Source organism: Grammomys surdaster, unplaced genomic scaffold, assembly GCF_004785775.1.
Source record: "Grammomys surdaster isolate TR1022 unplaced genomic scaffold, NIH_TR_1.0 278, whole genome shotgun sequence".
NCBI classification, from domain to species: Eukaryota; Metazoa; Chordata; class Mammalia; order Rodentia; family Muridae; genus Grammomys; species Grammomys surdaster.
The window spans coordinates 4,564,545-4,579,341 of NW_021604719.1; the positions used below are offsets into that span (position 1 = coordinate 4,564,545).

The window sequence follows — 14,797 nt, forward strand, 5'->3', positions numbered from 1 at the left end:
GCTAAACGAAAGATGCTCAGTTATGTTCTAAGTGGGCATCGCTCCCTCTTTCTCCTGTCTTTGTGTTTATCCTGTAATTATTTCATTACTTTAACCACCGAATTTTATTTTTGTCTCTAATTGTTCGTATTAATTAATTAATTAGTCACTTTAATTAATTAGACTAATTAATTAGTCTCTCTGCCTCTGTCTCTCTCTCTCTCTCTCTGTCTCTCTCTCTCTGTGTGTGTGTAACATGTATTCCTATTCTCCCCATTGCTGAAACTTGAAACCTCAGAGGCATCCTTACTGTCTCTGTCTCATGCTCGGCCCCTCGTCATGTCATATCTATCTGTCCTTGGTAACACCTTCTGAGTTCGTGCCTTCCCAGTTTCACTACTTATATACTAAGCTGCTTCTCTCATCTCTTTTCTGGCCTTTTGTCTTAGCTGTCGGCCTTTAGCTCCCTTGAGTTCCACTATGACTTCAGCATTGTAACAATACAAGTCCTAGATATCAACTCTCTCACATTATTTTGTGTGCTTAAAAAATTAGGTTTACTTCCCAAGAAGTCTTAACTCTTTATTCTGATTTTCAATTATCTCCTTGGGTTCAAACCACCTGATCCTTACTCTTTGTCTCTCACTAGACCCAGAATGATCCACTAGCCTCACTTCTCACTAGACATAGAATGCTCTGCCTGTTGGCTTTGCCACCCCATCACAGTGCTCTTCAGTGTTCCTTCTTTGTCCTGTGCTTCCGTCTCTCCCTTTTCAATCAGACATGGCTGTTGGTGCTCTTCTCAAGGGCTTCTGTCTTGAGGCTTTCTCTGACCTCCCCTGTACCACTGGTGGTTTTGCTTTGGGAACTTTACTCTCAGTAGTCATTACCCTTTCTGAGATGCCCTCCTCGATTTCCTAGGTACCAGCTGAACTCTGCACTGAGGCTCTTAGCTGTAGGCAACTACTATGTCCTATGCTGGCTTCTCTGCCCACCAGCAGTTGGCAGAGCAGCAGGCTGAGAATGCTAATGATTGACACCTGTTGGATGGAATTTATATTGTTATAAGAACACATAACACTCATATTTTATTTCTCAGCATTGGGCCTGGGTTTTCGACAGCTTCTAATGTAGATGCCTGAATGAACCAAGTAGACATTGAAGCCTGACAGCATTGGTTGTGTTCTATGTTAGAGCTATAATAGGACCGTTGGCACCCTTCTGCTTGGTTTGTTTTCACGTCTTGTTGAAGTTAGACATTGAGAAATGGAGCAGATATGGAAATAGAGACAATCCTTAAGCAGGTCAAGGTTTTTGAGCGTGTGTTTGAGGTTTTTTTTTTTTTAAATCACACAGAAACAATTATATCGAACTTGAGACGGCACTTGATTTAACCAAGTACATTGCTGAAGAAGATGAAATCCTAGTGTGGTTTGAAGTCTTGGTGAACTTGATAAACAGGAAAGTTATTTATGATGTGAACAACTATGCTTTATACCCATTATTGAAGGTAATTTCATGCTTTGTTATGTGGCTTTTAAATCAATTCTTCTTCCCTCCTTCTATGTTCTGGCTAGCATCTGTGGGACAGGCCTTTCCAAAAGCAATGTTCTATTCATTCCAGATGTTTGGTGATTTATTTCTTTGTAGCTACAGCTGATTATTCTTAGAAGAAAATACATTAGCCATAGACCTGGTATTGGAGTAGAGTGAAGGATAAGGTTGGCAGGTTGGTAGGGTTTTCTGTTCTTGGCGAAGTTAGGTTATATCCAAACAAAGCAAAAACCCCAGAAGGTATATAAATGATATTTCTTCTTATAGAAAAATAGTACTTATTGGGAACAACTTCTAAAATTTATTTGTAGGCAAGAAAACAGTGTCTTACCAACCCTGTGTTCATAACCCTAATATTCAGGTAGATGAGATCAGCAATTTCAACCCGAGAAATATGTTTCAGAAAAAAAAGAAAAGTTTCAAAGCGGTTGTGGTTGTTCAGAAGATAAAGATGGAAATTAGCATTTATGAATGAAACAATGACATGTCATCATCAAGGAGGGAACATAAGAGGGGAAATTCCCATCAGTAGATTTGAATAGGATTTGGAAGATGTCAGAGTAAGATCAGCATAGATGTTTAACATCCCTTTGGACAGTCAAAGTCCACAAGCAAATCCTGACTGATGAATGCAAGTGAGTTTCTGGGTCACTCTGAGGGTGATGTTGTAAACACCTCAGAGTCAAGGTCTTCTTTTTTCTAGAATCCAAAGTAATGTTGGAAGCTTCAGTGGATGTTGGGAGGCAGACTTACAGGAGGAGACTCTGGTGACTAGTTTTGGCCATGTCTGTACAAACTGGCATTTGTACTGATTCAGAGAGTTTCAGTGGATCAATAGCATCTAGTTGGTTCTTAGTAAGGCTGATGAACACCTGACTTTTGTAGCCTTATATTTACCAGTTGATACATTTGGACTGATAACAAATAACAGTAATTGCTAATGTCTACTGGGCTCTCATCCTTGCCAGGCAGTATGCTTACCTCACATTCACACTTGACTGGTATAGTTACAAACCACTTCATGTGGTTTTATGGGTGAGGCACTAACCCTGGAGAAGTTTAAAAATAAACAAGTATATTTAGTAACAAAGACGATGTCTGAAAAAGTGTCTGTCGTATCTCTATTAATATCTTTCAGATAAATAATAATGCACTGGGATTCAGTGTTGTGTGCCAGAAATAATAGTAACTTTTCTTTGTGATTTATAGAAGTATTTACTAAAGAGATTTAACTCAATATGGAATACTTATTCAGCTATAATTCGAGAAAATGTGGCATCATTACAAGACAATTATTTATCTCTGTAAGTATTTTTAAGTAGTCATAATTGAATGAAATGACTTAATAGATTGGCTTCCATATTTATGAAAGAGAATCTTTCTTTTTAATAACTAAAATCTTAGTGCCTACTACTGAGAGAATTTGCATGTTATTTTAGAATAATTACAGACCTGTTAACTATGTGTATCCTTAGAGGAAGCAATAGCTTGTGACATTAATAGACCTTCAGTGCACATGTGTGTGCACATACAAGTTTAAACTCTGTATTCTCAAGAGTTAAATTACTGACTGAAATTTATTTAATCACTAAACATGAGTTTTCTTTATTGGAAGAAGTAATAGATATTTAACTAGGTGTGACAGTTATATTACAGGAAGAACTCTCATTAGAACTTCATTGGCAGTTTTATCATCTATAGTTCTTTGTTTCAATGCACTTCTATTCACAACTGCCAGTTTCTCAAGCTCAACAAAAGGCTGCGTTTGAGGACAGTCTAACTAACAAGGTATAAGATGCGCCATGAAAAATGTTCTGGACCACAGCACAACGGTTCTTTTAATCTCTACTGGAAATTTAAAAAAAAAAGTAGAGTTGGTTTCTTTTGTTTTTATTTTAATTAATTAATTAATTTTAAATCAAATCATAATTTTTACTTATTCGCACAGGGGTTATAAACTCAAAAAGGCAGGATGTGGGGAAGGGGATGACACTGGAGCGTGGGTGTTCTGGGGAGTACAGATATCTTTCAGAACAGGGTATCGGCTGGGTGAAGGTTCAAGGGACAGGTCACTATGACTCTGCCTATGATTCACTTGTCCTTATCTAAGTTGGTATTATCTGCCAAGACTACCTATTTACAAGGTCTATGACTTCTCAGGCTGGTAAATTTCCACAAAAGCTGCCTGTTTACAATAGCTTATAGCCATTTGTTTCAGTGTTTTTCCACAGAGACCCAAGACTTTGTGTTAGCATGCGTGTATGACAGGCCTGTTGCTGATTTTAGGCCTATGGCTGATTTTAGACCTTCAGTGTGTAAGGAGGGCTGCCCCTGACATCTCCTCCCTTCTCTAAGTATAGAAGGACTATGGCGATTCTAATCTTGTGAAGGCGGGAATAGAGGCCTGACCTCTAGTAATTGAAGGGGACCTTGTAATGGCTCCGGTCCCCGTGTTGTTGTCCAGTGAGGCATGAGGGCCATACCCATCCTGCTGTCTTTTTCCTGGAGAGGGGATACTTTTGACATCAACCTCTATGCAGTACTGGCTGAAATTTCCAGTGTATCCTGTTATGAGTATAATGTTGTGTCTCGGACATCTACTCTACACCAGGAGACCAAAGGTCACAGGAAAGTCACCATGTAGAAAGTTGACTTGCCCTTGGAATTTTGCTCTGGCAAAATTTTACTTCTCAGCTCCCCAGTCTTTGTATTTTCTGTTGAAAGAATTCAAATGTGACACATGGGACTTAATGTAAAGACAGAGTTTCTTGCAAAGTGAAGTGGAACAACCTTAAGGATAGACAATATGCAAACCTACATTTTAGAGTGTGTTGTATACTGTTTTCCAAAGCCTGTAAAGCAGATACCTTATCTGAGGGGTCATTCTTTATGATCAGCATTACTATAATATCACAATGGATTAATACTCAAGGGAGAACTGAATGATGTGTCTATGCTCTTTACCAAAAAGCCTCCTGCTGGATAAGAATTTTTCTTGGCAGTTATAAGATCACATCTCTACATAGGACCAGAAACACAACTCTTATCCCATTTCTTTGACTAAAACTCATATACCAGAGCAAATTAAAAAAGAATTAAAGAAAAAATCTGTAAGAATATACATTTTTACCAGGAAGAAACAACCTTTGTAACAGATATGCATACAAAGCCCTGTTGCCTCCACTTCCCTCCCCTTCATATAATATGATATCTTAAATCTTACAGAGACAGTTGTAACATTTCTGCTTCCTTCATCCATCAATACAAAACTGTGTCACCAGGGACACAGGGGATAAGGGCTTACAGCTGATTAAGGGATGGGGTTCACCCTCCAGTTCCTTTCAGTCTACTAATTTCTAACTGGTTACTTAACAATCCTCTATTGTTAGCAAGATTTGTATCGATGATGCAAATATGAACTACGTTGACAGTAATCCTGATCAGTCACTTATATATGATCATTTTTGATTACTGTAAATGACTATCCTATGGGAACAAGTACTTTTTCATGATGGCTTAGGAAAGAGCTGAAAGGAAGCACGAGGCTGTGGTACCTCTGTTATGATTGTGTACGTATATTGGATGTCTAGAGGTTGGTGGTAGCCAATATCTATAGCTACAACTTCTAGAAACATCAAACTTCAATCAACCGGACCAAAACTATACAAAAGTATGACCATTCTTACTCAGTAGTACTCTGATGAAGCAGTAGAGATTAGTGCCATGGTCTACAACTAGAAGTCTATCTAGAACTGGATTGGTAAGTTAATAGACAATGTGTCAGGGGCAGATTGTGTGATTGGACAGGAAGGCACAAACACACTCAACAAGGCAGCACACATGTTAACCAGACACATTCTAGACTCTCCTAAAGCAGGGTGGAAAAGCTATTGTTTTGTAGCATCCTGGGCCAGTGTTTCTCCTCAAGCAACTTCTGGGACAGGTGAAATTTCACAGAATCTCATCTTTTTTGCAGCTAGCCCAAGTTTGAATTGTGTGGAGAGAGGGAGTGAACTCATAAACAAATTTCTAAGAGGATCTGTCAGGGGACCTCCACCCACACATATCCCAAATCGGCTCATCACCAAGTCCAGGCCATGCTGCATTGAAACCAGAGGATGGAACAAAAGAGGCTTTTCTATTTTCTAACAACATAAAAATCAGTCTGGCTTCTTTTGCTTAGACCCCAAACTTGATGACTTTAGCAGGACATACTACAAAGTATGGCATTCTTGGGTTCATTGTTGTTCAGAGCCTTTCTTTGAACTTGTTTTGACAGTAATGCAGACCCTTGCTTAGCTATAAAAATAAAACAAACACTTCTGTCTTTCTTTGGACATGCACACAATAATTGACAGCAGTCAAGAAAGGTTCAGATGCTTACTTAGCAAGGGAAAAACAAATTACATAGTGGGGAGAAAAATCTTTCCTTGAATAGAGAAAGTATCCTCTTTTTCAGCACGTTAGATCAGCTACACCATGGATAGTTCTAATCCATAACAGAATTTTTGTAAAAGAGGGAAAATGTATATTGACAACAGATGTATAGTATGTGTACACCCACATGGTTTGTTTTTTGAGGGAGATGAATTATGGGAATAATTTATTTCTAAGTTTGTAAAAAAAAAAAACCAATATTATTTCTTAGGAACTTGCTGGTGCTCAAAGACCTCTCTGAAAATGTTTTCCTGAATCTTTAATATGTTTGTCATCATAGAAGCTATTTTTAAAAAGAAACCTGATAGTACTGGGGGATGTTTTCAAATTCTTGTTTTGTGAAACACATTCTTGGAAGCAAAAAACAAAGTGGTAATTCAAAATTAACCACTTTGCTTTGACTCTTTTCTTCAAGATTATCACTGGAAAAGTTTTTTGAAACTGCCTGTTGGTTGGGTCTTGAAGACTGTCTCCAGCTGTCCAGAGAGCTCTTCAGAAAATGGATGGCTCATCCAGAGACAGCGTAAGAGCTTCCTTGTAGCTCCCCTCACCCAGCTCCTGTGTCAGTGCCTGTGGTTTCTCTCCCCCGGTGGTGTTCTTAGAGTTGAGAGGAATCATTTCTGCTTTCTCTCGGTTGAGCATCTTGATTCCTTTACGGACACCCGTTCAGAAATAAGATTATCTAAGTCAGTTCTGGCTGTGACGAGATTAGAACTCATTGAGATCACAGCCTTTGGCTGCTGTTGAGTTTTCTCGTTAACTGATTACAGATTGTGTGGTCTGTGCTTGTTTTATATCTTAGTAGATTGTTCTTTAGGATTGCTTGTTAGTGTTATATATATATATATATGAATATATTGGAGTTTTCCATCCCCACTTGAGTTTTCAGTTTCATTAACTGCTGAGACTTTGGTGTTTGAGACTTCATTGCCTTTCATTTACCACCTCAGATGAACTCAGTAAATGTGATAGAGACATAAACCAAACTACTTTACTGATGTATGCTATGATGTTTATAAAGTACTTCTTTGAAAACTCAGCCACTCTGCTAAATGGACGAGTCTTATCATAAAGCTAATGATAGCTCCCTCACTTGCTTCTTTACATCCTTACCTTTGACCTTTGTAGCTCAGCTATCAAGTGATGTCACTAGCTTTATGCTTCTGAGTATGACTCTTTGGATAACTGTGTTTATGAACTAGGGAATGCCTTCTCCTCTTATACCTTTCAGAATACCTCCTCCGATTGAAAGGGTGGTGTTATGCAATGCCATTGCTCTGGGAAGTGATAGGGACTGGGACTTTTTGTTTAATCATTACATCAATAAGACTGAGGAAGAGGACGTGACTCATCTTGTTCATGCACTGAGCTGCAGTAAAGATCCATGGATACTTAACAGGTGAGATTATCAACTCACCTTGAACGTTCTTGCTAGAGAAACATAATCCATATCGAAAAAGAGAGAAAAAAAGAAACAAACATATTTGTGTGGTTGCTTACAACCATGAGCTTTTAAAATGCCATGAAAATTTAACTTTTCACAGGATTCTAAAGCTTATTTACATTTTACAACTGGACTCTCGTAGATTTATGGAATATTCCATCACTGTGGTTCCCTTCCATTTTAATGATACAAATATCATAGAAGCTGTAGCAGCATCTGAAGTTGGCCGCTATGTTGCAAAAGACTTTCTAATGGACAACTGGGTAGCTGTGACTGAATGGTAAGAAGGAACCCAGGAACTCACTTTCATTTAACTCGATAATTATTTTTATTTCCTATTTTGACCAGAAAATATAATTTGGATAGTTTTTTTTATTGTTTGATAATTTCAAACAAGAGTATGATGTGTCTTGATCAAGCCCGTTCCCCATTCCCTCCCTCTCTATTCTTCTCACACACACACCCTGATGATTCCCTCTCAATTTCATGAATTCTTTTTCTTTTTTAATTCACTGAGCCCATTTAGTGCTTCTGATATGGTGCTTGCATATAGGCCTTTCTATAAAGGGGGAACTATACTCCTTCCTGACACCATAGGCTATCAAGTAAAAAGCCCAGTGACGGGTATAGGTTATCTCTTTTCCAAGTGTTGGTCAGTGGGCTACAATAGACACCTGAAATATTATAGGCTATTGCCACTGTTTGTGGTACCTCAGGACACTGATTATGGAGAAAAGTTCTTTCACTCACTGAAAAGGCAATGACTGTTTCCCCATTTTGTCTCACCACAAGCTAGAATACATCGAAGAACACTTACCCTTAATTTTGTATGAAAATGGAATGCATATACTATTATCTACCTCAGTTTCCCCATTACATCCATCAAGAAGTTTCTCTTAAGTAAGATTAAATTGAATAAATCATACTTTTGGTTTGAACATACCCCATCCATTCATGTATTTCATGAAACCTATCAGCATGGCTTTAAGAAATACTTGTTTTAAAAAACAAAAATTTCAACCATTCAATTTTACCAATGAAAACTCAGGAGCCAAATACTAGAGTGAAAACCTGCTAGCTCAGAGAGGCAGAGAAAGCACCCAGCTGACCCTCTTACTCCACTGACATCCCAGAAGGAAAAGCTCCTTCTCCACGCTGCCTTAGATGTGCTTCAACGCAAAGTCCCTCCTTTCTGTTTACTTATGCTCACTCCCTGCCAGCTGGTCACTTGGTCTACCTCTTGACCTAGGGTTGACTTTATTTAGCTTTGGATGAAAGGTATGTGCTAAGGCTGAGCCATGCCACTGCAGGGTTTTTCCAGCTCACAATCTTGGGGTTCCCAATGTGATCAAATACCCTGGAACAAACAATATTACATCAATAGCCTGAATATAGCACATGTTGCTAGTGATGGTCAGATTTCTTTTATTTATCTGGATTCTGTATTATTGAGTTTTTATATTTTTTACCCTTTAGGATTAGATCTTGCGTCCTAGGTCTTCTGTTCAATACATACAAAATATACATTAACATGTAAAACTCAGAGAGCATGTCTTTGATGGCTCCTGCTTCTAGAACATTATATAATCATATGTTTAAAAGATAAAAATTAATATTCCCTGTGTGTGCCTAGACACTGTATATTTAGCAGATAGAAGATGGATAAGGTTGAAGCACCTGAAGTTTTGCAAAGAAGTTTCTTCTTTCAGAATAAATCTATATTCCATAGATATGCATAAATACCTCATAGAACAAAGTAATCAACATTTTGTAAGTACTTATTGAACACCTTTAGAACATGAAAAAGGTATGAGGTTTGTTTGCATTAGAAAGTTTAAAGTTATATAGATGAAAACTCATTTATACTGCATTATTTCTTTAGCTCATCATAGAAACATACATATTATATTCACATTATGAAAACATTGTTCTTATCTTTTGTTTAAGGTTATCTAACTCTTGGTTATATATAATATGATATATAATATGTAATGTGACATATTATATATTATATGTTATATATAATATCTATTCCTAATGAATTACTAATATGAACACAGATATACATATATGTATGTACCACATACACACACATATATATTTATTTATGTACATATATACAAATCTATATCTCCCCTAGTACAATCTACACAGACAAATGAGCTTGACTCTGCAATTTGGCAGAGTGGCTAATAAACAGGTAAACTCCCAAGCACACCTGCCCCTTGAAAACTGGTATAAGATGAAAGATCTCTACCTTTTACTGGTTTCCCAAATGACTCAAACAAAGTTTAACATGGGCCCAGTTGATACTGCCTTTAAATTATCTACAGCCGAATTGAGTGTGATATGTCAATATTGTGATTCCAGCACTTGGTAGGCTGAAGCAGGAGTATTACCATGACTTCACAGCAAACCCAAACTTCATAATGAATTCCAAGCCAGTCTGGGCTACAATGTAATACCCTGACAAATAGAAAAACAAGCAAAACCAAACCACATAACTTTGCTCAATCTGATAGCCCCTAGCTAAAATGTAGATACTCATGTTTCCATTCATCAACATTTTCAAAAGTTAAAATTCAGTTTGTCAGTTCTTCTTCTTCTTCTTTTTTTGTTTTTTGGGTTTTTTTTTGTTTGTTTGTTTGTTTTTCGAGACAGGGTTTCTCTGTGTAGTCCTGGCTGTCCTGGAACTCACTCTGTAGATCAGGCTGGCCTCAAACTCAGAAATCCAACTGCCTCTCTGCCTCCCAAGTGCTGGGATTAAAGGCGTGTGCCACCACTGCCCGGCCCAGTTTGTCAGTTCTATTATCCTTGTTTGAAATGTCCCATATGACCAGAGGCTGCGGTATTTGGAAAGCCCATCGAAAGAACATCTTCATCAGAGTACAGAAGTCAGTGGGCAACACTGATGGATCTAAACTAGTCCCTTGATTAATTTGTTGACTCATGCAAAGCACCGGTGCAAATTCAAACTTCAGTGTTGTATTAAGCAACTCCCCAAGTCCGGAATCAATACATGGTATCACATGGGTAGTGGAGAACACTGTTATCTTGGAGTGATGCCTAACTCATATGAGCACCTCGTTAGCCAATGGAAGCCACTAGACTGGAAAATAAAGCATGAGCGCTTGTTTCTAGCTAAATAGATTTCTCACTTCAAAAATTAAGGAATGGTTGGTTCAGTCATTCTGGTACATGTGTCATAGTGACGTTAAGTATAAGAAAAACTAGGAGCAAGGCAAAGGCATACAATGATATTTTCCTAATACTTGTGCAATTTTTTTCTGCTCAGAATCTGTCTCCTACTGCAAGGGCCTTAATAATGAGAAAGGTTGCTTTTAATGAAAGGGGCCTTCATATGTAAGTTTTATTCCTCATAAGAATTGTTCTTGCCTTTAGAGAACAGGAAATTGTTGGCAACTTCCTAGCAAGACTTAAATTCCACTCTCTAAAGAGTTGATTGTCTCACAGTTGGTTTAATTAACCCATATAAGCACATTAAATAAAACATATAAAGAATCCCTTTTAAAAAAAACCAAAAACTTCTAAATAAGTCTTATTATCTCCATGAAGTTTGTAGAATTGTAAATGAATAAACTTTTAATGCATGGGTGCATTACATTTATATTTTATTCTAGAGAACAGAAAATTCATAGAAGATGCTCTATTTATGGCAAATCAAATTAGTTTACTTCTTTTGCATATTCTACTACAAAGAGTATTTTATATTCAAGTAAATATGTTTTACAAATGAATACATTTATTTTTAGTGTTTAACTTATATTGAAAGTCTTATTCAATTTTGTTAATGGTTTTGTCTGAATAAACAGTGCAATTATGAATTGTTGAAAGCTGAAGTTCAAATTAATAATGAAAGTGTATACACTTAAATGACATAAGAATGCACACCTAGGTCTTATATATCAGAGTATCTATGGCTTACTGAAGTTATAGTCAGCATTGGCCATGATTATGTCTTGAATCTTCATGACAAACTAGATTCAAAGGCATGGCTTCAAAAATGTCTATAATTCATGCTTTAATTTAGATTATAACGTTTCCAAGAAAGAAAGCCAGAACTTTCAGCTACTGAGCACCTTAAAGGCATGGCCCTTCTGAGCCTGGTCATATATTAGCACCATTAAAGTACACATTTTCTAGTAGACCAGTTGTCCCAGGAGAGAGATATGAGACAACGTTTTCCAGCTCTGCCATCTCAAACTGCAAGTGAAACAACATTGGTCTGTTGTCTGTCTACTAATCAGCACTTAGGGTTTGGTTTTGTGCTCTGTGAAATGGCAGCTATTGTGTTTGATATGGCTTAAAGTTTTCCCTTGTAATCTAAAAATGCAGTTGGTTTGAATGCAGAAAGGATAAACTCAGAGTCACCAATAATGTATCATGAAAGAAAGAGATTAAAGCATTTGACAGTATTTTAGCAAGAGTAAACCCAAATTTGATTTCTCTACTTCTCTCTCCTGTCTTTATCCTCCTCTTTTGAAGAGGAGTTTTGAAGTATGTATATTAGCTACCAAGGCAATTTCTTGTTTAATCCACTATAATAATTCTATTTCAAATTTTCTTTCTTTTTTAATGCATCCAAAAGTCCTTCCCCCCTCCCCCCTACTACAGCAGTACTTTGCACTGGTATGTATCTGTTCTTTCTTTATAACACTTTACAATCTTTGTTTCCTAAATAGAGCTAAAGCAATCATGGTGTCAAAACATCTTGAGACTGTCAGAATATAAGATGCACATGCCAGAAAATACGCAAATTTAACTTTAATTACACCACAGAGCATTTTAGTCAGTGAATTTTGAAATTTAATACATATTGACTATTATTTCTTGAGGGACAGCATTTATTTATTTATATACATCCTTATAAAGATTTTACTTTGAGACATTGTATATAAATTCTAGCTGCCCATAGAATACATGCCTATAGTTGTTGCTATAAAAAATATATTGATGTTTAGATTACACTGCAAGCTTTATTACACAAAACAGTATATATAAGTATTTCTTTCGTGTTAGTAGTTCTCTGCATAACAGATTTCTTACTTAAAGATAAAGCTAAACAAGTCCGTACATGGTTTCCCTTAGATTTGTGAGGATGATATTGAGGAGACTATGTATATACTATGTATCTACTGCTGAAACATGCAGCTTCTTTGCCAGGTCCTGTCGCTCAGTGCGCAGCATCTCGTTGCTTTGCAGGTATGGATCCCTATGGCTGGATGACCTAGTGTGTGTCTTGGGGAGTACTGTCAGTACAGATCAGCAGGTTACAGAGGTAAGTCCCGGAAGTGTTGGGAAGTATAACGATATTTGGTAAGCGCTCTTGATATAATTTGACTTCGTAAGATTAAAATTCATATGCTTATCTGCATCATCTCTCTATGCTTTGTTAGTGCTATCGGTATTGCATCAGGTTTTTCCAAAGCAGCCAGGTTGCATATCAGATGTCCTGCATATCAGATATTTATATTACAATATATTATGGTAGCAAAATTACAGTTAAGAAGTAGCAACAAATATTCATCACAACAAGAGGCATTAAAGGGTTGCAGCATTAGGAAGGTTGAGAATGTCTTTCAGTCCAGACATAATATTCCTCACCTCCATTGTAGAGAAGCAATCCAATTTCCCCTTGCAGTCTGGATTAATCACCCCTCCTAACACTGTTATTCCTTTCTTAGCATGTTGGCTTAAGGGCTTCAGAAGCCCACAATGGCCAGGGAGGAGTCTGAGAGATCCTTGGAATGTTTGTTGTCTCCCCAAGCAGGAGTGCTCCTCCATCTGGAACCAAAAGTTCTAGGCTGGCAGAACTTAAGGAACAAAAAAGATCCCTAGTGGGTCAGTAAGGGTGATAGCTAATGTAGCCAGTCACTTCTTCACCCCATGGTTTCTGAATCTATGGGTTGTGTCTATGGGAGAAATCACACCGTATACTGGATGTGGCTTCAAATCATTCACTGCTGTGTGGAGAATCTTGCTCCAGCCTTCCTGGCTTCTGTCACTTAATTGCTGCTGTAACCGTGTCTCCAAAAGGCCATTACATCATTCTATTAGACCAGCTGCTTCAGGATGATGGGGAACATGGTAAGACCAATGGATTCTGTGAATGTAGGTCCACTGTCACACTTTTCTGGCTGTGAAATGAGTTCCACAGTCAGAAGCCCTGTAATGTAGAATACCTCAACAGTAGATAAAGCATTCTGTAAAATCCATGGATGATAGTTTTGTCAGAAGCAGTGTGTGCAGGAAAGGTAAAGCCAGAATAGGTATCTAGTTCAATAACGACAAAGCCCTTTCATAGTGTAGTACTACTCATGAACAACACTTTCTACCCCCCCCCCAGAAGCCTGCTCAGATTTAAGTCTGATTATAGACATAGAGGCAACTATTAGAGGGCCCTGGCATCTTCTTCAGGGAAGATTTCTCCTGGTTGAGCAGACAATGAAGGATTAATTTTCTCAGGCAAAAGGAAAGAGATCAATATTGCAGGAGTGAGAGTGGAGGGGCATCCTCTGCTATGGGTTGGGAGATTACTTTCTCAGGTGAGACAAGCCCTTCAGAATCTGGGGTTCAATGTCCTTAGCCTCAGTAGGGTCCCCTAACACATCCCCACCGAATGTTACATGATCCTATTCCTTACCAATCAATGCCCTTACTTTAACTGCTGACACCCTCCAAGGTTGGGTATCAATTCCAAGGTTGAATTTTGATGTCATTCAGCCAGTCTCTTAACGAGAGCTTTGGTTTGCTTTTCTGCAACTTGAGGTCTATGGCTGATGGAAAGAAGATTCTTTTCTAGGGCATACTTAGAAACCTTTAGATTGTTTCTGTGTGCATCTGGATCTAGTCAATTGTATCAGTGAGTTCCTTCTTTTCTTGCTACTGTATCTGTAGATGATATAAGTTGATTAATTTTACCACAGAGTTCGCAGATTTTCCTTTGTCAGTATATCCTGAGATACAATAAGTTGATTAATTTTTATCATACAGTCTATTCTTTTCCTTTGTCAGTTTATGCAGAGAGGCTAGAAACAACCAACCAGAGTTTTTATTTTCCTAAAAAAAAATTGTCAATGGGCTGCAGAAATGGCTCAGTGGTTAAGAGCACTGGCTGCTCTTCCAGAGGTCCTGAGTTCAATTCTCAGCAACCACATGGTGGCTCACAACCATCTGTAATGATATCTGATACCCTCTTCTGGTGTGTCTGAAGAGAGCAACAGTGTACTCACGTACATACAATAAATAAATCTTTAAAAAAAAATTGTCAAAAGTTATATGTACCGTCACTAAAATTCTTTTACCTGCAGCAAGCCCCTCAACTATTTCAAACAATGGGCTTTCAGTGTCCTCCACACTGCC

General features: G+C 37.8%; 1 protein-coding gene across 1 annotated transcript in view; it reads left to right on the plus strand.

Moving 5' to 3' along the window:
- Lvrn (laeverin) overlaps positions 1-14,797 on the plus strand; it is a 53,035-nt gene that overhangs the window by 35,800 nt on the left and 2,438 nt on the right. The window contains exons 14-19 of the mRNA XM_028777223.1: positions 1,336-1,489; positions 2,743-2,837; positions 6,386-6,493; positions 7,202-7,369; positions 7,557-7,694; positions 12,638-12,713. Coding sequence (XP_028633056.1) covers positions 1,336-1,489; positions 2,743-2,837; positions 6,386-6,493; positions 7,202-7,369; positions 7,557-7,694; positions 12,638-12,713 — 739 coding nt within the window. The remainder of the gene's footprint in view (positions 1-1,335; positions 1,490-2,742; positions 2,838-6,385; positions 6,494-7,201; positions 7,370-7,556; positions 7,695-12,637; positions 12,714-14,797) is intronic.